General features: G+C 38.7%; 2 protein-coding genes across 7 annotated transcripts in view; one reads left to right on the top strand and one right to left on the bottom strand.

Annotated features, from left to right (window-relative positions):
* Positions 1-576: 576 nt before the first annotated feature.
* Positions 577-2,103, top strand: SOD3 (superoxide dismutase 3). Its single transcript, XM_064653101.1, has 2 exons — positions 577-732; positions 1,182-2,103. The coding sequence occupies exon 2, from the start codon at positions 1,198-1,200 to the stop codon at positions 1,921-1,923; it is 726 nt and encodes a 241-aa protein (XP_064509171.1). The 5' UTR covers positions 577-732; positions 1,182-1,197; the 3' UTR covers positions 1,924-2,103.
* A 690-nt stretch (positions 2,104-2,793) lies between these two features.
* Positions 2,794-26,305, bottom strand: part of CCDC149 (coiled-coil domain containing 149) — a 51,199-nt gene continuing 27,687 nt past the window's right edge. For 2 of the 6 annotated variants that reach the window (XM_064653093.1, XM_064653098.1), the window contains exons 7-14: positions 25,973-26,045; positions 24,586-24,670; positions 23,178-23,322; positions 16,900-16,976; positions 15,478-15,510; positions 11,700-11,804; positions 6,327-6,911; positions 2,794-5,714 (exon numbers count right to left, since the gene is read on the bottom strand). In XM_064653093.1, coding sequence (XP_064509163.1) covers positions 6,328-6,911; positions 11,700-11,804; positions 15,478-15,510; positions 16,900-16,976; positions 23,178-23,322; positions 24,586-24,670; positions 25,973-26,045 — 1,102 coding nt within the window. In that variant the 3' untranslated portion in view covers positions 2,794-5,714; position 6,327. The remainder of the gene's footprint in view (positions 5,715-6,326; positions 6,912-11,699; positions 11,805-15,477; positions 15,511-16,899; positions 16,977-23,177; positions 23,323-24,585; positions 24,671-25,972; positions 26,046-26,305) is intronic. The other 4 variants (XM_064653094.1, XM_064653095.1, XM_064653096.1 and 1 more) reach the window with 4 other exon arrangements.

Here is a 26,305-nt window from a genome sequence, read left to right as displayed (position 1 = left end):
TCTCTCTGAGGAAAGAAATCACTGCCGTTTCCAAAAGAAAAGAAGAAAAAAGGCCTCAGGGAAGAAGCTAACTTGGCAAGTAAAGCAGCAGACACTAACTAGCCCTAAAACTTCACAGAGAGGCATCATTGGCATGTACCTCAACATCTACAGTTTAAACTCGGGTTTTAAAAACACGGAAATTTTTTTGTTCATCCATGTAGAACAGCCTGTGTTGCTCAAGCACCACTTTCTACTAACGAAGAACTAAAAATGTAAACCAGCTCCACGACAACCAGCACACAAGTGAGGAAACTGCCCAACTGTGCCTTAATAAAGCTCCTTCCTCTCCCCTCCCTGTCTGCCGAAGTTCACTTGTTTTAGATAAGTGCATGAAGTCACCAAAAGGCAGATTAATTTCAAAACTTCATGGCCTTCCTTTTTCCTTTTGTTTTTTTGAAATGTCGGTGAGGACCGAGAGCCAGACTAACAAACTCACCAAGAAAGGATAAACTGTTCACCCTGCCCAAAACAAAAATGCCTACAACTTTTCCCCCTCCCTTCCTCCCTCCTTTCCCGCCTCCCTCCCCTCCCACGGTTCTCCTGGTGACGCCTCCCCTGAGCCAGCGTTACCTAATTTCTACACAAACACGCAGTTCCTATAAGCATCACCTTCAAGCAGCTCTGGCTGTCTGATCACACCTCGGTTTAGGGGAGCAGAGGCGAAGAGCTACTACTGAGGGGTTCTGCAAGGTAATCAACTCGTTGAATTTTTACTTTTTGTTTGTAATGCCTAACTAGTGGTTAAGTAGATGGACCAAGAAAAAACTCCTGGCAAACTGTCTTGCTGGAATTTTTTCAGAGGAAAAAAGTCTCAGTACAAACTCAGAGACAGATTTAAGAACATTTTGGCTTGCTTGCTTCCTGCAGGGAAACAGAGGCAGTTTTTAAGATCAAGATCTAATGTAAACTAAAAAATCACTACTATTTCTTTTAGTCATTGGTGTAAGTTATAGGCGTTTAAACACATGCATTCTGATTTAGTTTCAGTTCATCACATTAGACAGATCTGGCGAGCAGCAGTCCCCTGGGACCATGTTCCAGCTGTTTCACTCAGCTCCCCACTGGCTGCGTGTCTTTCTCTCCAGCCATACTGCTGCAAAACATCCTGAATTCTTTGTACCTTCCTGTACGTTTTGCAGGCTCTAAATTGCCAAGATGCTTCTGATTCTTTCTCTGGTCACTGGGCTCGCCCTGTCTGCTTCCGGTGTCCTGGCAGACAGGGAAACTGATCCACGCCAAGAGTCACTGCGTGAGATACAGAAACAAGTGAATGACCTCTGGCAGAGTTTGCTCTATCCGGTAACACGTGGTAACGAGACTGATGGGATGGTTTATGCCACTTGTGAAATGAAGCCCAGCTCCAAAATAGATGCCGACAAGCCACAGGTGACTGGACAAGTCTTATTCAGGCAGTATTACTCATATGGAAGATTGGAAGCTATTTTTTACTTGGATGGGTTTCCATTGGATAACAATCAATCTAGCAGAGCTATACACATCCATGAGCTTGGAGACCTCAGCAATGGCTGTGATTCTACAGGAGGACACTATAACCCTTTCAGAGTGAATCACCCCCGTCACCCAGGGGATTTTGGCAACTTTCTTCCTAAGGAAGGCAAAATCAGAAAATACAAAACAAATCTCTTTGCCACGATCTTTGGCCCATATTCCATCATGGGCAGATCTGTTGTGATCCATGAGCAGGAAGACGACATGGGCAAGGGCAATAATAAGGCCAGTTTGGAAAATGGAAATGCTGGGAAACGTCTGGCTTGCTGTGTGATTGGGATATGCAACAAGAACTTGTGGGAAGAGAAACTGCCTGAGGTTACAGACAAGAAGAAGAGAGGGCTCAACAAACGTACACAGAACCAGGCTTAAGTGAAGACTAAAAGTCCGCTACAGCCTGGGCAGCACAAGGTGACTCAGGCTGCACCGCTGATCACTAAGATATATGGCTAAAGGATTCCTGTTTCCATCTGCTTGCTCCTCTATGAAATGCATATCACTTTGTAGAGCATCCTTTCTGTAAGCCTATCAATAAAAACAGCATCAACTCAACATTGTGATGTGTTTTCTTGAAGACAAAAGATTCTATTTTATGCAGTTTGGGAGTTGAATGCATGTAAGTAAGAGCGCTGATGGATATGGTCGACAGACTAAAGAGTCTGTGCTGTAAGGGGCTCTTAAGGGATTCTAAAGGAAAAAAAGTTACTAAGTAAGAATTTGCCTCTCATTAGATGTTATTCTGTATTTAGCTGCAAACCTGAAAAGAAAAAAGGTCTTTTTGCTTTTAACAGTGTTGGGTGTTGTGTTGCAAGACCTTGGTAATGGACTTCCCCTAGAAATGAGGGAAAGTACAGACACTTCTGTGTTGAACTTTAGATCCATTTTGTTATTCCAGTTGTATAAGCCTCTAGTTTGTGCCTGTTTGTAACCAAGTTGTATACAAAAGTTTTAATGCTGCTTAGACAAGGACAAAGTTAGCAGCTCAGAGAGAAATACTATTTTCAAAGCCAAAAAATACCAAGTGTTTTACTTCATACAAATAGGTAGGAAGTAAATCAGTCAGTTTAGGTTGGGAGAAGTGACAGTGAAAAGATTTGTTGCATAATTTTCAGACTTAAAACTCTCACTCAATAAGGCTTTATTTTTTTAATGTAACCCAACTCAGTAAGAATATTAAAACACCATCCCATGGCTATGAATCATCTGATACTGAGAAAAGGAACCAAGCAGGTAGAACAAGCATATCGGGAAATGTTTTTATTAAAGATGACAAAATGTATTAATACAGTTTAACCATGTTGTGCTGTTAATCCACGCAGCAAAAAAAAAAAGAGGTTTGCAAATAAATTAAACTGCATAATTTAGAAGCAAACTGCAAAACAGAAGCTGGTAAACAAAATGCTATCTTTTAGAAATGTAGCAGACTTTCAGCTTAATCGCAGTTAAGATTTTGAAATACATTCCTGAGCTCATAGGGATTAAAGAAATTCCAGTCTTTATTATACGAATTCCCATATGCTTAAAAATAGTCTCACTTACAAAAGAAGCAGCATTCTAAAAGAATGCTTCTTAATCTGTCATTTTCATACACTTATTTTACAAATTCAGTGAACATTGTTTTTCCAATAACCACAACATGATACTTTCAAATGAAATCCTTCCCACAAATAATGCATGAATTCCCTTTTAAGTGAGACAGTCTCCTTAAAATCAGTTTGTGAAATGTACCTTCGCCATATCCCTGCCACAACAGTCCCTTCCCACTTTGCTTCCCCAAAACCCAACACCAAAAAGGCTTATATGTGTGGTTGTGATTTCTTCGTTTCTAAAGAACTAGAAACAGGGAACACAGGTCTAAAAAAACCCCCAAAGCAAAACAAACAAAAACACTCCCCTCAAACCTAAGGTATGTTCATTCCACAAAAAAACACTAATTAAATTTACTGGGGAAAAAACCCCCCATTGTTGTAACAGCACAATGATATCAATTAAAGCAATATCCGAGGAAGTTACTGACAAGAATATTTAATTACCTAGAGCAGCAACAACATCTCACTTTTACAGGTGTCCTGGCTTTGAAGTCTTGTGTTCCTGGGAGGAGGCTAAAAATGTAGCTAAGATACTCATTTGCTAGGACAGGAAGGAGAGGGGCAGTATTGCAGCAGTGACATCGCACTGAAAATGAGGTTTTCAGAGATCTAGGTATCTTACTGGAATTCAGTGATTGCAAAGATAAAAATGGCATCTAAGAGAGAGAATGGTATGAGGACAATTACCAAGATGTCCTAATTGTTGGGTTGGTACATGACTATGCTCTCACAGAAAAGACATAGTGAAAAGAGTCAACAAATGAGGCATTAAAAAGCTGTTGGTCTAGCACTGCTTCTACCTGCTCAAATTTTTACACCAAATTCTTCACTAACTCATAGCATTAACTGGCTGTTAAGGGACCAGGAGCAAAATGCTCATTCACCATCTCTGGGTCAGGAAAGACATAGGACAGGGAACGAGTAAAAGATTTCTGAGCTCAGCTATGTGAAATCTTGACCTTATTTGCTTGCCTCAGTTCTGACTGATTGATATTTAGCATTGATATTGAGTATTGATATTTAGCTCTGTGAAAGATGGAAACAAACACATCTTGAATAAAATGCTACGTAACATGACATTCAGGCACTAAAGAAAAAAATTCTGCCACATTCTCTTGGAGATTTCAGTTTCTTCAGCTATTTCTCTTCTGACTGTCACACAAATGAGTCAATAATGCAGTCAGTTTCAATTACTGGGAACAGCCCAACAGTCTTTCAAATACTTAAACTCTTCTTGGTTTTTTTCAGGTAATAAGGAACTTAAATGGTGATGAGGATAATGAAATAAAAACTTTTTACTGCTTCATGTCCTTAATACACCTAAATATACAGGTAGCTTTTGTTCCTAAGGGCTGCTGCTTAACATCAGTGGAATGCTGCAATGTCCCATAACCTTTAAGGAGAAAGTAAACATATTTGAGGAGCACTGGGAGTATGGCTTTATATCCTGCAGACAGACACTGAAAGGGTTACACAAATGCACCTGCTAGGGAAAGCACATGAGAGCAGAGACAAGCCACATTTTTCACCTTCCCACTATCACCCCTTATATTTATATGTAATAATTTACATACAGCCTTTCTTCTGCTGAATACAAACTGTTCATGGACTCTGACACCTTGATTATGGCAACACCTGCTAGCTCATCTTCCACATACAGAAGAGTTTGTCAGTACTGCTAATATAAACTCTCCTTATTCAGTAGCTGGCAAGTGGGCTGTAAAAATTTGCAGCTGGCAGTTATTTGTCAAAGAAGTACTCAATCTGGGAGGGATTTTCCTTTTTATTAGTAGTATTTTATTAAATTTGGTTTAATTCTCTCTGATTGGTTTCAAGTTCTAGGAATGAGAAATGAACATTTACAGACAATTAGGTCCCAAGCCAGCAGAAAAATTGCCTTGACGGCTGCTGGCCCATAGAAGCTCCACAGCTGCTGAGAGTATTCCTTGTGCTACAAACAGGAGAGGAAGGACCTGCCTCCCCTTCTCCAACAGCTGCTAACTTCAACGTTAAGTATTCCCTCATTGCTGCCTTCCTAGAAGCACAGTGGCACAGCTCCAGCATCAGGATTGAGCTACAGAATGACACAGCACCCTCCCTTTTCCCCAGTTATTATAGGAATGTTTTCCTATGACTAAACATCTTCAAAAGAAGAAGTTTAAGAAAGTGGCAACAATGCAAATAATCCTTCTACCATACCATAGACTTGTGAAATGAGGAGGAAAGGAAGAGTTATCCTTAATTCCAAATCATAGGAAAATAAAAAAAAAAGACACAGATTCCTTTAGAAAGGAGAACACAGATGGAGTTGGCTGAAATCTACCACCTGTTAACTCAGCTTGAGGGCTGTTCCAGCTCCTGTAAGTTGAGGAATGCAATTCCAGTAACTGAGAGAGCCAAGTAGGTGGACAGGGCATCACTGGTTCTCCTCTTGCTGTTTTCCTTGCTTTGGAACAGCAGTGCTGTTTCACTCAGTAAGACTTCTGGCTTCTCTGATGATATTTCCTGCAGAGCTTCATTAAATTGGGTTCTCAGTATTCGGTGAAATAACTCCCTTCATTTTCATGAGATGAGCTGGGAGAGGGAAGGAAAAATTTTGTACAGTTGACAAAACATAAAGGTATAAAGGTTTGTAATTAGAGAACTATATACATGCAGGGATAGCTTTCAGAAACTTCCTGCAGAGGAACAGTGATCTTATTTCAAGGATGTACTTTTACAGTCACTATATGTAAAGAGAACCAGAATGCGGTCTGAGAAAGAAGCAAAACCTTGCAGCCTTAAGATGCTTCTCAATTTATCACCCTTGAGAGACACTTCTAACCATAAAACACAGTCCAGCACTAGGACCATACATGTTACAGGAGCCTAGTGATAACATGATAAATCATTATCATTGGCCTCTTTGCTACACTAACGCAAATTACATCAATCCATGTAGAAACTTCAAATCATTACAAAAACCCAACATGACTAAACCTCACCACTAATTCTTTCCCTTAGGTAATTTACAGCTTTGGTACATTACAACCAAAACTAACAGAAAGAGATCTTTAAAAAAAAAATATTAACAGTTCAATGTAAAATAACCAACCCTACGGCACACTGTTTCACTGATCATATTTGCAACAGCACAGACATTGCAAAAGGATTACAGTGAGATGCTCAAGGGCCTGGATTTCATACCTCAAGCAAAACTGTTATCCAAATATTCACAGTTTTTGGCAGCATCAGATGGTTTCTTGTTTTCAGATTCAGAGAGCTCCTCAAAGCTGTTATTTGTGTCTGCAGTTGTAACACTGAGCCCTCCATGCCTTCCAGGGTCTTCAGCATGCACCACATCCACGGAGCTGCTATTTTGATCCCCTCTTTCATTTGGAATTTCACAGTTGCTCTCTGAGGTTTCATCATTGTCTTTCAGGGCCTCAGTTTCACCTGTTTGTTCATTCTCAGAGTTTGAGGGATCTGTGGGGTCAGATGGGTCAGGGCTAGAAAGTGGGAACTCTCCCTCTGATGAACCATTAAGCTCTGCTCCAACTACCACGTTCTGCTCCCCTGCAGAAGTGCCTGCTCTTTTCCCTTCCAGTTCCGCAACTGTCAGTTTAATTATCTGACTTCCAAGCCTGTTTATTTCTTCTTCCTCAGAAGGTAGCTGGGGCAACGAAGGATAAAAATGTTTATTTTTGTTTCTGTTATTTAAATTTGTTCCCTCTGGAGCTGGAGAATCACTTGCAACAGCACAAGTTTCATCACATTCTCCCTTCTGTTCTGCTGAAAGAGAAATGGAACAGTGAAATGCTTGAGACAGTTACAGGTATTTTTTATATATCTGATCTGAAGAGTGTCACCACTAATGCCAGACCACAGAGATGTTTACTTTAGTAAGGAATTTTTTAAGAGTTTTTCCCTATCCCCTCCCAGGCCCATTTCTTAGATGATAAGCAATCAGCACTAAGTTTCTTGCTGGATCTGGCCCTGTTTTGGAGCCTGTCTTTCCCCAACACCAACAATTCTAGGAGTCAGTCAATACCATACTGTAGAACAGCAGGGTCAGGCAAATTTTTTCAAAGGAATATCAACTCCAAGGAAGGCACTTAGCTATGGTAATTTTTGGCACAGCTTACAATTAATCCCCACATCACTACCACTTTCAGGGGTTAACTCAAGCTTCATTTATTTGAAGCTTTTCACAGGCTTTCATCCAATAATGAAGTTTTGTTATTGGTCCTGCAATGTTTCTCCTAACATAAAAGATTATTTTGATTAGGGTAACAGCATGAAACAAAGCAGCAGTGGAAGAATTTTAAATATATCGTTATACCAAAAGGAAAACACTGAACAAAATGTCAGAATAGAGAAAACAGCAATGTGTAAACAAACAACTTTGTGAAAGAGGGAGAATTTGTCCTCATACCATTAGACAACAAAAGGCCTCATTGAAAATAAGCTTGCAAAGTGAAGTAAGAAAAATTAGGAAAGGCCAGAAGTATGGCTTCATTGACAGCTTAAAATGACTCTTGTCATGCAGATGCATTACATTTTAGTATGTAAGCAATTACTCTGTTTTTCTCACAGGGATCCTGCCTCATGCAGGGCACAGGACAGCCCAGCTGCAGGGAGGACCAGCCTACTGTCTCTATCAGACCTGTCTCATTTATAATTTGGGAGCTACTGAGTGAGTGAGACAAGGGTTGGCATGAAGGGAATAGACACTCTTACAACCATTAAGGAAGCTAGGGATGCAGTGCTGAAGACCTGGAATTTAAGTCTGTGGGAAAGGTAGGGATAAATTAACTTTCAAAAGGTGATCACCCACTGGATCTAATCCTCATTATCTGAGCAGTCAGCTGGAAAACTAGGAGCTTGATGTGCAGGACTGCTCTGCTCAAGTTGTGTATCAAAGTGCTCAAATAAGAGCCAAAATGTATGTACCTTAAACTGGCACTTGAAATTAGCAGGGACTACCTTATTCTTTGCATGCCTCAGTTTCCTCCCTCTTACAGTAGGATAACACCAACCTATCACCTTGCTGCAATTTGATGATGATAAATTGTTTCTAAGCACTAAATCATCAGAGAAAAGTTCATAGAAAAATAGTACTGTTTTCTTCAGGAATGCTTGAAATAGCACTCAGGGACAATGCATTCAACAATGGAGCAGAAAAAAACCCTGAGTAGCTGTTCATTAACAGCTATGATACTCAAGTACAATCTACCCCACAACACTGGGCATCAGAAAAAGTGAGATTTGGTGACAAATACAGTGTTTAATTTATATGACTGTACTATGTCATTTCAGAATTTCACACAGGAAATACACAGTATATCCTACAGACATCCACCATCTAGATTAACTGAAACAATGATAACAAGTACAGACTAAAGGAGGCTTTGATGAGACCAGGGTAAGCGGATAGATTGGATAAAAAAAGCCTGCAAAAGCCCTCTTGATTATCTGCAGATCTAGCTAGGGCAACACTTAATGCATTATACGAAGTTCTGATAAAGATAGTATGTTTGTTCAAAAGCTAAAAACATTCCTTGGATCAAACAGACACAAAATATCAGTGGTACTGTTTAAAAGATTGCATCTGACCAATGTGATTTCAGGTCTAACACTTACAGATACAAAAGAATTTCATTGCTATTCTGATTATCAACTGTTTTCACTCAACTGATCATTCAATAATAGGAAAATAAAAGTAGTTTTGTTTTTATTTCAGTAATACTTTAAACCAAGAGCGTACTTGCTTGGTAAATGAAGGCAGATAAACGCATTCCTATGTTCTTCCCAGCTGCCAAGCTGCCCCAGATTTTGAAGGTACACGGTATAGATGAAAAATTGTAATATGCCCCAGCTCTTAAAACTCAACAGCAGCCATTCTCTATGCAGAGTGGTACAAAAGGTACCAGTGCATCACTCCCATATAGATGCTGAATGCAGAAGAGCTGTGTGACTCCAAGCACAAGGACATGCCCTACAGCTGAAAACACACTGCTTCCTTTCCAGGTTTTTAAGGGAAGATAGCAGGCCCAAACATCCTTCAGAAAAAGCATCTGGAGTAGCAGAACAGGTTACTGTTGCTCCACCTACTGCTTGAAGCTATGGCTTTCCCCGCGTGCCTGGTAGTATATATGTGCTCATCTATGTCACAGAAACGTTGGCCCAGTTTAATTATCACAGAAGCAAGTTTTGTCTGAGTTCTCACTGCAGGTTCTTAGTTACACTGGGACACAGGCAAGGAAAAAACCAAGCTGCCTGGGCAGGCAGAACAGTAATTTATTAACCTACTCCAGTTTTATGACAGAATTTCTGTGATCGGCCTTGGTTCTTGTTACGCTCAAGAGACGGAGAGGAGGAAAGAAGGTGACTACCTACTGGGAGCTGATTCTTCCTGTGACTGCCACAGGTTTAATCCTTACCTGCCTTTTCCTCTCTAAGGCTGTTTTCTTCTGCTCCTCTCTTCCCCTCCTATCTCTCAGGTCCTGCTCTACATCCCTTTGTTTATCCAGTCCCTACACTCACTGCCCATTTCTCATCCACCTTTCTATCTTTCTATCGCATCTTGCTTTCACTGCCTGTTCCTCACTCCTGTGCTCTGACCTCTGCTCAGAAAGATGCAGGTTCCCCCTCACTCAGACTTTCTGTCAATCCCCATGTACTCTAGTCCTTCAGTCACTCTAGAGTCCTGACCTCAGTCTTTCCTCCCTTCCAGGTTTTGTTCCCTCTAAGTTTGTATTGTCTTGAAGGAACTCTGCATACAGAGTTTTACCAGCACTGGTAGCACAAAGAAAGCTCAACAGAATAATTGGTTTGTTTTTCATTGTTTTTGGCAGATGAGATTTGAAAGTGAATCATTTAGAATGGGGTGAAAACTGCAGCCTTTTTTCTCAGGGTGGAAACCTTTTCCCCACATTTCAAATTCCTTTCAATTATAGATACACTAAATTCTTGCACGTTTAAAAAAACCCCCAAACTCCAAACAAACGAAAGACAAAAAAGCCCACCAAAACCATGTGGTCATCAGTATTTAACACCAAAAACAGTCATTTGGCTGTCATAAAAAAAAAGTCAGCTGAAGTAGAAAACACAGCATGGAAAGCTTCAGCACAGAGGTTTGACAGTGTTACAAAGCAACAGCAACAGGATCTGATGAGATGTGACAGGCAGATCAGACTGCCTGTGTGATCAGCCTGTAATCACAACTGTAATACCAGCCTCACCTAGGACAAATACCTAAAGGAAAGAGCCTAATGGGGGTTGGTCTCTTCTCTCAGGCACTCAGCAATAGGACAAGGGGACATGGGCTTAAGCTCCGCCAGGGGAAATTTAAGTTGGATATCAGGAGAAAATTCTTTACAGAGAGAGTGATCAGGCATTGGAATGGGCTGCCCAGAGAGGTGGTGGATTCACCATCCCTGGAGATTTTTAAACGCAGATTGGACGTGGCACTGAGTGCCATGATCTAGGAAATAGACTGGATTTGGACCAAGGGTTGGACTCGATGATCTCGGAGGTCTTTTCCAACCCAATCGATTCTATGATTCTATGATTCTAATGCCACCAAGTAAATATTTTCAGTAACTGCAGATTTAATTAAAAATCAACAATTAAGTAGGCAAAAAAAAATATTTATGAGTTATTATTACTCACCAGAGAGCTATTCACTATAGTTTCAGTTCTTATTTTTAGCAAAAATATCAGCTGATCAAGATCATAAAAAAAGATCAGTCTGGCTGTCAAGTTTTATCAGATGATGACATGGATTATAAAGTCAAAATTAAGCCACAATCTATTTAGTTTCAGGACTAACAAATAAATTGTTTATGATACTTCATGGTTAGCTGAGAGAGATCTGGGCATACCAAAATGTTATGCTCATTAAAGAGCTTATCCAAACGCCAGTAAGCAAGCATAATAATCCATCTCCTATCCATAATGAAAAACTAAGGGGAAAAAAAAAAATCAAGGTTATCAGCAAACCACTATCTTCTGCTACTGTAAATTAAAGTTAAGCTTGATTTTGGAGCGATGTTAAAGCTTGCCATTGGAGAAGGATTTTTAACAAAACACATGCAAGACTATAAAAAAAGCAGTCAGTTTCTCCAGGAAAATAAGTTGGGTATTTCAATTTACCGGGCACAATCAGGAACCCATTCATCTAGATATCACCTGTAATGCAGGAAAGCGCTAAGCCAGTTCCACAGACTGCTTCCTACACTGCATTTTAACTGAAGGAAAAAGCGCAGGAATCAGTTAACTGTAACACAGATGGCATGAATAACTTCTCACAGTATCAGGTTACCTGGCTGGAAAATTCTTTGAGGTGTAGGGCCTGATCCCTAGTCCTGTGCAATCTATTCAACAGTAATTTTTCAATTGTGTCTTTGCTATTTGTACTGGGACCACCTGGCTGTTTTACTTTTGGATGATTTATTCAATCTCTGTGACCACTGAAAATTTGCCTTCTGCTATCCCAGCATGAAAATTTATTACGTTTTATTTGGAAAGAAATGAGTGCTCAGGTCTCATCATGTTCCTTACGTTCCAGGTGCTCACCTCGTACTTCAGCTTTCTGTGGCTTATCAGTAAAAGACAATGGTGACCTGGAGCGCTGCAGCACGGGCAAGGTTGGGTCACTGAATGTTATCGTATCCTTTCCACCTGGAACAATCTCAGTGTTAGAACCAAGAATCCACCAATTACATCCATTGTGCACTAATGATATCCAAACATATCCTACAGTTTTTTAGCAATGTTACAGAAAAGTACAGAACAGGAGAAGCATCTCAAATGATCCTTTTTAGAGCATGGAAAAAACCCTCTGTACTGGATCTGGAACATACAAGTCAAATGCAGAAAAGGTGTATGTTTTTACCTGCAGTACTTAGTAAAGGCCAGATTTTGAAAGACCAGGTGCTGTAAGCAGCAAATGCTATTAGCAATTAGCATTCCATTACAAATATTAATAATCAGATCACGCCAAAAGTTTTATAAAGAATAATGGATCATTTGCATGCTATTACCAGCAGGTGTTCAGCACTGACTCTTTACTCTGTATTACTCTGCATCATGTGATACAAGAAGGTTCATAATTATGTCGTTTTACACTTCAGGCTTACATATTATTCTACAATACTCCCTTAATAAATACTAAAAGCTTAGCATAACTAAGAACTGAGGGAGCAAACAAGTACACATTGCTGGGGAACAGGAGAGATTTTAATCTGAAAATTACAAAAACATTTCTGAGCATTTTTGTTTTAAACCAAATGGAAAAGGGCAATTTTCCAGCTCTTTTGCAGACAAAATAATGCAAGAAACTCTTCATCTGAGGACTCTGCTGTAGATGCCTAGTCTTTACATATTCTAGCAATACAAACAGCAACACCTGCAGATCCTTCAGGAAGTACTACACTATTTAGGATGGTCATGTTTTTAGCGACTGACACTACCCTAAACCTAGAGAGGAAACAGCAGGAAATGTGCAAGATCAGCTAAGTGTGGTGTTTGCGTGGCCTCCAGAACAACTGCCAACCCGTAAGTAATGGCTGGGGAGGCAGCAAGCTACTGCCCTATTTATCCATGAGAACGGACATTTATGTAACAACCACTTCTGTTGTTACATAAATCTGTTTGCACCTTTCACCTTAATGCAACATCCTAAATCTAATCACCCATCCAAGACAAAGACTTTCAAAAGAGCACCAGGTCAGGAGATACTTGGAATAAATCCAGCTCTGAGAAAGTTCTGGTAACTACTGGGGAATAATAAAAGTGAAGCTGTTCCCATGGAGTCTAATGGGATGACCCCAATCCCTAACTACTTTTGAAGGCACTGGCTGCAAATACCTTGATCCTGAAGGTATTAATGATGTTTTTATACTGTTATCCTTATGTTGGGCAATATACTGCAGCAATATGAATGCAACTAATGCTTTTGAAACATGGATCTTGTCAAGCTTTGATCCCTGACGTATGCACCAGAATTCTGCCTTTGCCACAGTCAGTAATAAAAAACAATATTAACTAGCAGCAAAGAGGAGAAACCCCACCCCCCCCAGTGTAAGGCAAAATTGTTTAAAAATGAAAAAAAAGGCAAACCAAATCTGATGGCTATTTCAAAATGCAAAAGCCCATAGATGAATGTACTTTCTTGTAACAGTGAAGGAATTTCGTACTGGAAGAAATAAATCATACAGGGAAGAACTAGTGAAAACACCCAACAGATAGTCACACCAGTCAAAAGCAGCCACATATCCAGAAAGATACAAAAGAATCCAACAGAGGAAGTAAAAAGATGATGAATAAAAATATTGAGGGGAGGTTTTAATAGGAAAGTAGAAAGCAGAGTATTTTTTTTAATTTAATAAAAAAAGTAAAGCCTGAGCTGAAGTTCCTGAAGATTGCAAGACAAGCTTCAAAAAAGATATTTCTTGACTTCCAGTCAGCATTTACACAGTAAACACATTTACTTTCACATTTTTCTCTGAAAACCAATCTGGTTACAGAAAATAAAGCTAAGCTCAGTATCCACATCTTAACAATAGATGTGGCTCAAAGAGTCTGATGCATATTTATTTATTAACAGCGTCTCATATCCATTCATGAAGGAGGGACATAGGGGTACTGCTACACTACATTCTGAGAATCATGATCTGAAGTTGGATTACACACAAGGAATTTCAACTATCTTCTCTGTAAACTCAATTTCATAACCTTCATGTTCTCTAATGAATTTTTCAAGAACTTTAGTGAAAAGTATACTGATTTCAAAACACACAGAAGTTTTCAGTAGTAGTAAATTTTTCATTTTCTTCTCCAGGGTTGGGTATCCTCTTATAGCCTCTGCTGCACCCCACACCACTGTAAGTGGCTGCAGCCACAGCAGCTGCTGAGCCCATTAACTCTCCCTTGCCCCTGCTCCACGACGATTACTGCAGAGCAAGAGGCAGCCCTGAAACTCTCTTATCATCCCACACAGAAAAAGGATGAGTCATGGATGGTTCTTTTCTAAGAATTTTTTCCAGTGAAAACCTGGAATTTTCTGGAAATGATATATTTAAAAAAATTACAGTATAACTTATTTGAATGTCTAGTGACATCAAATTGTGAGAGGAATAAGGTGCTGTTTACTATATACTATTACTGAATACATTTAACATATTATGTGTGCATATCTGAACCACAATGTACCCAAGACAAAGCAAAGAATTAAACGTTTCTGTGAACATCACATTCTCTGCTCCCTTCTCAAGGAAAGTAGGATCATAAAAAGATAATCAAAGCCAAATCTATGCCCAAGCTTGCTTTCTTTTCAGCAATGAAAACAAACCTCATAAGAGATTAATTTAATTAAAGCCCATTTTCCAAGCAGGGGAATCTAAAGTCTGTGGTAGGCAGAACTTCTACAGAAAATGAAATAGGATACTGGTTTCACCTTTTCAAAAATTAAATATGCGCTTCCTCTTGATTTAGTTTCCCCATAGTTCATTCATACATTTCTCAAAAAGCAGATGACAAATATGTCACCTAACAAAAAATCAGAAGCCTTCAAAATCTTTCTTCAATAGGATCGAGTATATTAACACCATTTGGAAGATATTATTATCATGGTGACAGTGGTGGTTATAAATGTTATATGAACAGTGATGTCCATGTAGGAACATTAACTTCAGATTAAAAACCTGAAATTTATGATGTGCATTTCTTTCAGTGCTAGAATGAACATCAGCTTTTATCTGCATTTTTTTTCAACGATGAAAACTTCCAATCACAACCAAATAATATTTTTTCGCTCTGGATTTAAGACTAACTAGAAGAGATACTCCCCATGTTCTGCTCCTCACCCAAACCAACACTCAGCCGCAAAATCCACTGTGGTATTCCCACACTATTTGTTACGCACTGCTGTTCTACAGAGCAGAAGCTTTACATGCTCTGAAAAGAAAACTGGTGACCCACCAGGTGTTGCAATGCTCTTTCTGACCACCTCGGGATTAGTGTGCACTTGGAAATAAAAGTGCACTTCTGATTTAAAAGGCAAGCAACAAATCAACAAACCTTGGGCCTCAACAGAACTTACAATCCAGTGTAAAATTCCTTTAGAACTTTTAAGATCATCCTCTCTTACTGTTTTCCTTAATGTAAATGAATTGCCATGTGGAGGAGCCTCTATTTCTCCTGTGGTCATCTAACTCATTTGACTGAACATCTTAATCTACTGGATAGAAAAATGTTCAGATAACATTTCCATTTCCATTTATTTACATGCAGCAACAATATTTAACGTACTGCTAAAATCAGTCACTAAAAATATACGTTAAGCAGAACCTACTCCCAAATCCCACTGAGACATTGTAGCTCAGGCCTTCAGGCAGCAAAAGAAAGGAAGGAAAAAGACAGTTGTTATTATATAAACATTAATTTCTTTTCTTACCTACACAGATCAACAGTGGTGCAAGAAGTTTCCACTTCCATTTTTTAAAATACATTTTGCAAAGATTAGAAATGCTGCATTTATTAGTGTAAAAACTTCATGGAACACTATTTTTGAAAAACAAAACAAAACAAACAAACTCCTACGGTACCTTGAACCAGTGAGTTTATAATACACATCTGTACTAATGTACAAAACTGCTTTAGCACGGTCTTAGACAAATATTTCACTGACATCTTTTGGAGAATATGGGAGGGACAAATGCACTAAAGCACACTATGCCTGTTAGGTCCCTAACTGAGGAGTAATCCATGGAAACAAATTTGGGACCTGTAGTTCTGGAAAGAGTAAAGAAGAGAGCCAGTTCCAGAGAGGTGATTGAGAATGCCCACAGTGGGCAAGCTGAAGTGGAAACACACCACATCAGCCCAAACAGATGAACAGCGTAGGTTTGTCCCAGGGGCTCTTCAGCTCTGTTAAATGTTTTCTTCTAGATGTAAAAGTTAGGTAGAAAAAACACAGAGCCAAAAACCTAGAAGCCTAAACCACATTCACTCCCACCCCCAGCAGCACTGATAGGAAGCTGTAAAAACAACAAAGCCTAATGATGCAAACACCAACAATGGAGTAGCATAATTTACAGTGGTTAAAGAAGACACAATTAGGGGTAATGGGAAGAAAAGAAGCAAAAAAGTAAATGTAAATTAAATATTGCACATTTTCCTAACAATGAGGTCTATTAGGAAGCAGATTAATCTCCCATTACTTGAGTAATTCAAAACCAAATAGAATACTTAAGACACTACTGGGAATAAACCTGTTCTGGAGAGATGGACTGGAAAATTTAGGACCATTTACATTTCCAGTTTCTAAGAGTTTATGATTCCACAGAAAAAAATTTTAAAAACAGTGAAAAAATCCATGGAAGTTACAAGAAGTACAAAATTAATAAATAAAATGTGTTGAAAAACATAATGGCCAATAACCTGTGTAATATTTTATACAATGTTTAAATAAAATAGTTTCCTTTTGTTTTGTCTGCAGTCTATGGAAATAATTTGATTATTCCCAACATTTAAATCCTTTTTTTCAGTATTTTTCAGTTTTTTTCCAATGCATATTGGACTTAAGAGTTAAAAAGTTTAGTGATTTTTGGCTTCAACTTAATAAATATTAGACATTTCTAATTTTGCAAATGTGCTCAAAAGAACATTTGCAAAATAACCATCATTAAAAAAAATTATAGCCAAACTTTTCTTAAACGTAAATATACCCTTGAAAACTAAATAATGCAAGCTATTGTCTTGAATTTTTACTAACCTGGAAGACTCCACAAGCCAGCAATTTCCAAAGTTCTTAATTTCTTTTCTAGTTCTGCCACTCGATTACCTAGAATTCTTCAGAAAAAGAATAGTTGTTATACTAAGGTAACCAAAGTGCAATTGCTTACACCTTACAGCTGAATTTTTAATTTGCTACTTAACTAGCACAGTAAATCTGTATACAGTCATCTCTTTTCACTAAAAGCAATGGACAACCTCCCCCAAAGTTAAAAATTAAATATATTTGTCTAATCTATCCCATGGTTTAAAAAAAAAAAAAAAGGCCTAGGATGTACTGGACTTTCAATCTTTGCCATTCAGTAAAGACAAAGAATAGCAACTCACGGTATTTCTACCTCCTTGCCTGCAAATATCACTTTATTTTCTCTATAACTAAACCCAGAAGGTAAAAGCTACACAGACAAAATATGGAAAATTCAAGACAACATCTAGATTGATTCTGAAGTTCCAAGACACAATTTTGGCCTAGTACTTTATTCAGAGAGGTTTCTTTATCAGTAAGATTGCTTAAAATGGCAAGGAATACTTTTTCCACTATACCTTTTTTTTAGTATTGAACTGTTTTCTCCTTTACTAAAAAGCTTCAAGCCCTTTGGTGCCTTTATCACCCTCTCTTAGTTTTCATTGCATTTCTTGGGTCATCTCTTCTTTTGTATCTGATTTCATACACAAATACTATTTGCAGTTAGCTCTCCTGCAGGATTTAACTTTTAGTCTTAATTCTCTCCCCAGATCAAATGAGAGATTTCTATCTTGCAAAGAAAGCTCTTTTCTCCAATGAATTTTTGAAAGTGTTTCACAGGCACAGCAAGTCTCCTGGAGTCAGAAGTCTTTAAATAAATCCCAAACAATACTCAACAGACTGAGAAACCTAGACGAGGCAGCAATTCTAAACATGACAGCACAGATTATGGACAGCAGGTTTTACTCATCAAATTACAGCAACAGGATAAGTCAGTTAAATTTGAACTGAATGCTGAGAAGCAGCATATCACAACACAGCAAGGCAACAGTATCTTCCCATGCACATCAGAGCTGTGTAATACTGCACTGGAGCTCTCCAGCGAGGGCTTTATGTGCAGACATTTGAGCGTACTGGGAATGTCATTACTGACAAGATGGCAGATTCTGGGAAGGACATGAAGAATAGCAAACCCAGCAAATATCAAAGGGGCTAGAAAAATTGATTAACAAGGACTAAGTATTTTTGAAATCTCTACTGTGAGGGCTATGCAATGACACAACAAAAGCCTATTAGTATTTTAAAGACTACAAAAATATCAAGATGAGAGATGGAACATAAAACAGAAAGAGAAAGCTTATAATAAACATCAAAGAAAGCACTGAGAGGTACAGGGGTATGTCAGCTAAAAAGCAAACAGTTCATCACATTCAAAAGCAGAGAAGACATTTGGAAGCAGTTGTGTTTATTTCCCCACTGAAACTCAGTAATCCAGTATGTTACCAAGGTTATGATGGATCTATTACTGTCTTCTCCAATAAAAAGCAAAATTATTCAAGTCTAGATTTCACTTTCAGAATGCTTTCCATCTGGTATGAAAGATTCAGCCTTAATAACTCTATTTTCATATCCCAGAGTATGGCCTAACATCCAGCAACTGCGCTCTGCAGCACAGCACAACAGCTGACAGGGAAAGGCACAGAGCAGCTTTCAGGGAGCTCCACCTTGCACACAGGGAGCTCATTCCCACCTTCCTGCCTAAGGCCTCACCAAGGGTCAGCTGAAGGACATGGAGTTCCCCAGGCTTAGAGGGGCAGGGAACAGAGAGATCATGCAAGACTTCTTTCACAGCATGTTGGCTCAGGCAGGGAGCTGACAAAACAACATTGATTTGGCTAATGATTGTCACCACAAGTGAGTCAGAAGTTCAGCACTTCTGCCAGGAAAAGAAAAAAATCCTTATTATTTTAGTAAGTATTTCACCAGTAGTTCCAGGATAAAAAAAAGGGGAAGGATGCTACCCTCCCTGCCAGCTAGCCATACCACAGAAGGAAACTCAATCCTCTGTATCAAGTTATTACTACTGCTCCTGTTATTTAGGCAACAAGAGCAAAGTCACTTTTCTCTTGCTTCTCTTAAATTTTGTAATTCATTTATCAGCTGTACCACACTATTTCTAAAGGTTTCGGAGAAAATATATCCTGATAATACCTACTGAATTCTCAGAAGAGGTGCTGAGCTATTTTTTAACCTTTGTTGCAGGTTCTCACATAGAAGGATCATTCTGCATCTCGGAACAATGGTTGGCAAAAGCAGAGGACAATACTTAACCCCACTCCTTTCATTCAGGAAGAGAGCAAAATACACTCAGTGATGAGTATGATTCTAGTTTGCCTCAAAAAAACATTATCTCAAGACAGGTATGAGAGAAATAAATCCTAAATAAAGCTGCAAGTTCTTATAGAAACATATTTTGAAAGATAAATGTGTAAGCAATTCTGAACACAATGTGCTTTTTCGCATTTCTTTCTTTCTCCTCTGACCTCCAGATAATTTGCCACTTCCATATCTGCTGTGGGAAGACTGAGCTGGGTAGGCCTACCTGGGCAGGTATTTTTAAAGGGGCTGCATGGGCTGGTAGTATCAAATTCCCTAATCTGTTTTTTTTGTCTCTAGACCCAGTGGACCAGATCCTTCAACTAAAACAGAAGGATCATGTCGTGGACCCAGGTTCTCATAGCTATTTCCACTGTCCTCTGGTCATATGTTTAATACAACAAAGGAGTTAGTCTAAGCCTCCCTCCAGGATAAAGTTTTACAGAAATCTATTGTTCTTGAAAAAGCAACAATGCTCCCACCTGACTTTAGAAGATCCTTTCTGGCTCTCCCACGGTTTCCAACATACATGGCCATAATCTGAAGGGACCTGTGGTGATTTACAGCACCTGAGCTCCATTCACCTCACTTTCAATTTACATCTTGCTACAGAAGACATACACCCTCATACAGATACAATCACCTAAATGCCTGTAAATAGTCTGTCACAATCACATATCTAGCTCTACACATCACACGGAAACATACTCAAGTTACAGACTGACACAATCCTTTTTGTAAGTTTGGTGATGTCTGAGCTTGCCCAAGTTAGAAATGTTAAAATTAGTGCAACGTGTCTGACCAGCAGAGCAGCTTCTACACTGATCTGGCCTGCATAGGTGCTGAGAATTTCAGGAACAAATTGCACTACAAAGAATATCTAATAAATGGTTTATTGCTGGCAGAACAAAAAGGATTTTTATCCACTTGCTAGACAGGGTTAGGACTGTTTGGTTTTGCATTTATGTAACTACTTAATCTTGCAACGCACTACTGCATATAGAATTAATTTGCAACTGTCTTTTCAAATTAAGCTAATGGACTTGTGAGATAAAACACTAGACCTGCCTTAAACATAGCATTAGAAGCTACCAACCACCTAGGAAAAACAATCTGTTTTCTTCCCAAACAACTACTTTTTTTTCTGAAAACTGAGGCTAAAAAGATAAAGGCTGGATTTAGTCTACTTGTTCCTCGGCACAAACTCCCACAGCTCCTTTTATCATGCCACATCTTTAGAAAAGTGGCAATAATAATTGTGTGTCTTTTCCAAGAACAAGTGGCAATGGATGTTTTTAACAACAGCATAACAGCAGAAAGTCAACTTCAACAGCGCATCCAAATTCTAATCTACATTAAAAAAATCCACAGCCTTGTTATTGCTTCAGCTAATCAGAAAACAAATCCACCATTCTGCTTGTGTAAACTCATATAGTCAACTCTCAATCTGCAAGCAACAGAAGAGGTTTAGACTTTAGAGTAGGTTAACTGTATGGAGGAAAGTAAGTTCATATGGTCTGGAAAGTCTCATTTACTGATAATAAAATCATCACTAGGTCAAAAAACTCCCAAATATCAAAAGCAGAACTTCTTCCCTGAATGAAACATTTACCCCAAAATCTCACATTCTTTACCCAATAAATCTCACTTTCTTCAAACAACAATCTTCAAATCTGTGTCCTCCAAACAGGCTCTTTGTGAAGAGAAAGATTTCTACCTTGTGATTTATGCGAAACTTTTTGTTGTTACAATTCTCTCTAGCCCCACTTCCTTCTCAACTTCCTACTTTGAATGGAGAAATGTCTTTAACAAGAGCACCCATCCATACTAGTACCGGTTTATGAACCTGTCCATTTATCTTGTACACTGACCACACTCTCACCTCCAACCTTCTCCAATAGATAGGCAGTTTCTTGCCCATTTTCAGAAGTCAGAAGTCTTTACTTTTAACTCTATACATGGCAAATAAGTGCCCCCAACAACAGTTAATGCATCTCAAATAAAGGATGCCTTTCCTTGATGTCCTTTCTGCATTTCCCTTTTTCACCTTAGTTTTTGTATGTCTTAGGTGCTTCTACTTGTAGTGGTTCCCATTCCTCCTAGTCCTTACAAGCTTCTTTAATCCAACTAAAGCTAAATGTGACAAAAAGAAGGAGCATACCACATAGGAGTGTTTTTGAGGCTCTTCACTCAACTTGACCAGGATTTATCTTTCTTTTTTTTTCCTCTAAAGCATCTTGAACTGTCTACGACACTACAGTTCTGTGCGCACTTGTGATCTCGGACAGACATGGAGTGTCACTTCCCTCCGGGACCTCATCTTCTGTTGGGCAGAGAATACCAGTTTGTGCATACATCCAACCTCTACTCCCGAGGTTATATGTGACCCATTGGGCACGCAGACAAAAGAACTGTATCTCCTTGTGAAGGCTTATCTCAAGAAAGCTCATACTCAATAGTTGAAAGCAGAGACTAGCATCAGAAAGCAAAGCCATCATTGCAGTGATATTTGAGAGCTGCAACAGACTGCATATGATCAAAGAGAAATACAAAGTTATGAAAGAACTTTGCAAAAAAAGAAAGAGCACGCAAAATAGGACACCAGGAAGTGATAAAGTATCAGGGTGTAAAAGGCAAAGATTGGTTATACCTGGAATTAACAAAAGTTTTCTCTGGATGTTTTTGTTCTGATGTTACATTAGCAGTAAGTAGTGAGTAAGCAGGGATTAGCCCTTCTTTAGCACTGCTCTGTGCAGGAACTGCTCTTGCATCACAGGACAGACAGACACAAATTGACTGAGCTACCATCAGATAGATCTGGGCTACATTTTCACCGCTTTAGAATCCCTTTAGCTGATAAGGCATTTGCTGTCTCAAGGCTATTAAGTGTAGCTATAAACTGCTCCTCTACTTCTGTTGCCACATCACTAAGAATTATGCAATGGAGTCCGTCTAGTATCTAAGTTATCAATTTTCAAAATGAATCATCTATTCTAGTGCAATATAGTTTACTTCAGTACTACTCCTTCCTTTCATGAAAGATGTCTGTCTGTTGCTGGCATCTGGTCCTGATGTGCTTTTGAGAAGCCTGAATAACCCCTGATTACCAGTAGTGACTCAGGGTTTTAAAAAAAAAAAACACAGAAGAAAGGGGGGGAAACTGAGCATAAAATCAAGGAACACTTCCTAGCTCTGATTTTCATATACTGTATAAGGACAATAATATCAGAATGTCAGAAAATGTGTCAAAAATTATTATATTCTACCATGATAGGAACTGTACAAGCCACAAAGAATTCTGCTGATGAGCAGAAGAGCTAAGAGTAAACAAACTCTCCTTGAAAGTTCAGTTCAGATTAAAAAAAAAATATACATAGTAGCAATCCAACTGTGTTTATCTCCTTCAACTTTTGGTTAAATAACTGTAGGAGCAACAGCTATCACTTGTAGGACACATAGGCTCCTAGCTTGAGACAAATATAGCATTAACCTTTTCAGACCCTTTTCTAGGTGCAACATTTATTATCCTCACCAGTGTTCATTAAAAAATTCCTACATTACAACCAATTATCACAAATCTTCTCCAGTTCAAGGATGTTCTTTCTTTAGCCATCCCTACAGACTTCCTGCTAGAAGTCTCCCCTGTGATATTATGGTTCATCTTAAACCTGAGCAGCAAACCAATCCTTGCCTAGCAGAGGCAGACATGTCTCTGTCAACCTCAGACTTTAATTTGAAAATGTAATTTTTCTCTAATCACATACCTGTCTTAAAAACTGAAGAATCCGCCAATTAACCACGACAATGAATTTTCTGTGAAAATGTATCTTCTTTCCCTTTTCCCTGAAACTCCCCCCAACCTATGACTTTTCCACAGCTTGGTAAGTTCTGTTTTACTTAGAAGTCATGCCACCTACTTGTTGGTTTGTCTTTGATGTTGTATGACCATGTTTTTTTCATGGATGGTTTCCAGCAATGCAGTGGCCAGTGATTTGAGATCTGAAATGGACTGTGGTGTGGCTGGTAGGCTACATCCATGATCCTCCGACAACAACTCTTGGACTATAATGTTAAAAACACAAATGAGTTTTGGCTTCTCTATGCACAGAGATGCAACACAAACATTGACTAGTATTAAAGAACTATTCTCATTATTTAAATGAATACATATATTTTTCTTTCAATTAACAAACAAAGTGAAAAAGGCCAGAAATATAATTTCTAGCTGGCATAAAGATGGTGGCTTTCCAAGCTGATTGTTATTTCACAGCAAAAGCCAGAACAAGTATAGGCAGACACATCTTACATTAACTCAGTTCTACTTTTGGAAAATTATTTGTGTTCAGAAGGAAACAAAATCATTCTTTTACAGCCCTACAGATTGGTCCAAACTGGTCATTTCTTTCCCGCTTACATTACAACTGAAGCCCACAAGGAAGCTTTTATATTACTTTTCAGAATTATTATATCCTTCAGGTTATTTAAGAGTGATGTGAAAATACAGTCACCCATGAACTCTTCCTCTGTAGCTTAGAGTCTGTACCTCTCAGCCACATCAGGAAGTTCACAAGTATTGTTAAATTCTGTAACTAGAACCTGGCTCTGTCTCTCTCTCTCTCTATATATATATATGTATGTATGCAAGTACATGGAGAAGAGCACAAAAGAAAAGTCAAAACCAGAAAAATTAGTTTAAACCTACCATGACACTTACCACTGACCTTGTGTGTGTGAATGAATATACCTACATCTAAAAAGGAGGGCACAAGATATAGTTTGGCTTAAAGAATTTTCTCTTCCCCATTTTTCCTAATCTTGGTATTTTCTTTTAAACGGGGAAAAGAGATTACTCCATTTTGCTACCCATGAAGAAACATGGGATATAAAGATTTCTCATAAAACACACGAATGTAAAAGCTTCCAAAAACAGTAGCAGAAAACCTGACTTTAGGCCCCTCAGCCAGTCTATTTTTATTTGAAATGTGAATTGTGACTGCCATTGTTACCAAAGCAAAGAGATGAATAAAGTGATTTGTCAGGGTCAAAGCTGCAGAGGGGGTTAGAGAGTAAAGAAAATATTTGGTAAAACTGATGGGGGAGAGAATGAAGGGCAAAAGAATTAACAAAAGAAGAAGCAGTAATCAAGAGGCAAATTTTATATTGTCAAGTCAATGAAGAGAAGGACAAGAATTAGCACATAATAATAAACAGGGAAAGAGAAGAGAGCTTTTGGTTTGATTGGTGAGGAAAGAGTTACTGAAATTAGGAGGTAAGATGAAAAGAATTCAATGAGATATGCAACATCATGCTGCATTTACGCAATACCTTGCTTTGCAGAAAGGACTCCAGTCAAAGCACTGCTACTGGATCTACTATGAGTCTTTGAATTTTTTCGTCTCTCTAGTGCATTCTAGGGAAACAATAAATATCTTATTTAGAAAAACAGTAGCCAACAAATCCTGTCATTAGGAGAAAAGAGTCTGGAATTTTGGATTTTGGTCTCAGAACAATGCTGCAGGGCCTAGAGCTTACACCCATAGAAGCTATAAGCATATGACTCTCCTAGAGAGAATTATTCTTCAGCCAAAACAGTCTCTGCAATGTTACAAAGACTTATTCTGTTTCACTGCAATCATTTTACTGTAATCTCTCCCACCCACTCCCCACGATGTATTTTTAAGACTTGCCCATATTTTAATAATAGCGACAGTGAACATACTGCAGTATCCTGTAGAGAATATTGGTTGGAAACAAACTCAGACTTTCCCCCACCTTTCTTTGGATAGACTTCAAAGGGAAAGCTCAAACTCCTCTATCAGAGTTTCTAGAAGTCCTTTTAGCAGCAAATACTGACTGTCAGGAATTAGAAGCAGAATGATCCTGCTACAGAAGTCCAGCTCTTTCAAATACAGTTCAGTGAAACCCACCAGACCACGAAGGTGCTCAGTTCTCACCAATAAACTGACTCACACTCCAAGAGGCCCAAGTTGTAAGCACGAACAGAGGCTGAAATGAAGTTGGTACTTTGAGGAGCTTTGCTCATGCACAAAAAGCAGTGAGTGCTGTGACTGCTTTAGAGTGACCTAAATGAAGAAGGTCTATTGACAATCCTAAGGTTATCCTTCTCTGCTCTGACAAGCAGCCCTCCCCTCCCACTCCCCAAAATCAGAAGAAAATAAGAGGGCTTAGCTTCAGGGAAGAGCAAAACTCAGTCCTGAAGGTTTCATGTAAAACAGCATATACCTTAACCCGGGAATAGAAGAACAATGAAGGCTTAGTGATTATTAAGATACATGAAGAAATAGCACAGCCATTAGGGGACAGGGAGACAAGATTTTCTTGTGACAGCGGCACAGCTGCAGTCATTCACCACACACTGCACGATCTGCTACTTTTCACCTACCAATTGGCTGGAAGGCTGATTACCTGCCCCTGGAAAGAGGAGAGTTCCCCCACAGAACTTAAAAAAAGGTATTTAATTAATTTTTCAAAATGCTGTTAATAGGTATCCCTTTGTACTACCATCAGCTAAGAACCCTATGAGGAAGACTGAGCATATAATACATATACATAATAATATTGTCAGAATGTCAATGGTGGATTTTTCTTGCAAGACACAAATTTGCTCTTTAAATACATATAACATGAAAATGAACAATAAATTCCATGAACCATGAAGCACAATTTAGATGATACACTGAGAGAATCTTACCTTATATTTAGTAATACTAGACTTAAGAAGGTTGACTTCTTCTTGAAGTTGTTTTAATCTCTCTTGAAGATACCTGAAAAAGAAGTAATCCTTTACTTCATGTTACCTTCAAGTACCGCCTTAAGCAGTCTTCTTTACTACTTGGCATGTCCTCTCTTTGAACTACTGAGAGTTCTTTTCCCTCTGCAGTTCTGTGAGGGATATAATAACAGAATCTTACTGCTCTTGACCCCATAAAACTTTAAGTACGGAAACAAATTGCATCAGAACAGGAGGCTGCCCTCCTGTTAGATTTGTCAAGCATGCTGCACAACTATTTTATATTGGTCCTCA

The sequence above is a fragment of the Pseudopipra pipra genome, chromosome 4, assembly GCF_036250125.1.
Source record: "Pseudopipra pipra isolate bDixPip1 chromosome 4, bDixPip1.hap1, whole genome shotgun sequence".
In the NCBI taxonomy this organism is placed as follows: Eukaryota; Metazoa; Chordata; class Aves; order Passeriformes; family Pipridae; genus Pseudopipra; species Pseudopipra pipra.
The sequence above is the reverse complement of the archived record's forward strand: the minus strand, read 5'-3'. Positions and strand labels throughout refer to the sequence as shown.

Coding starts and splice junctions, on each gene's coding strand:
- SOD3 (XM_064653101.1), top strand. CDS start 1,198: ATGCTTCTGATTCTTTCTCTGGTCACTGGGCTCGCCCTGTCTGCTTCC.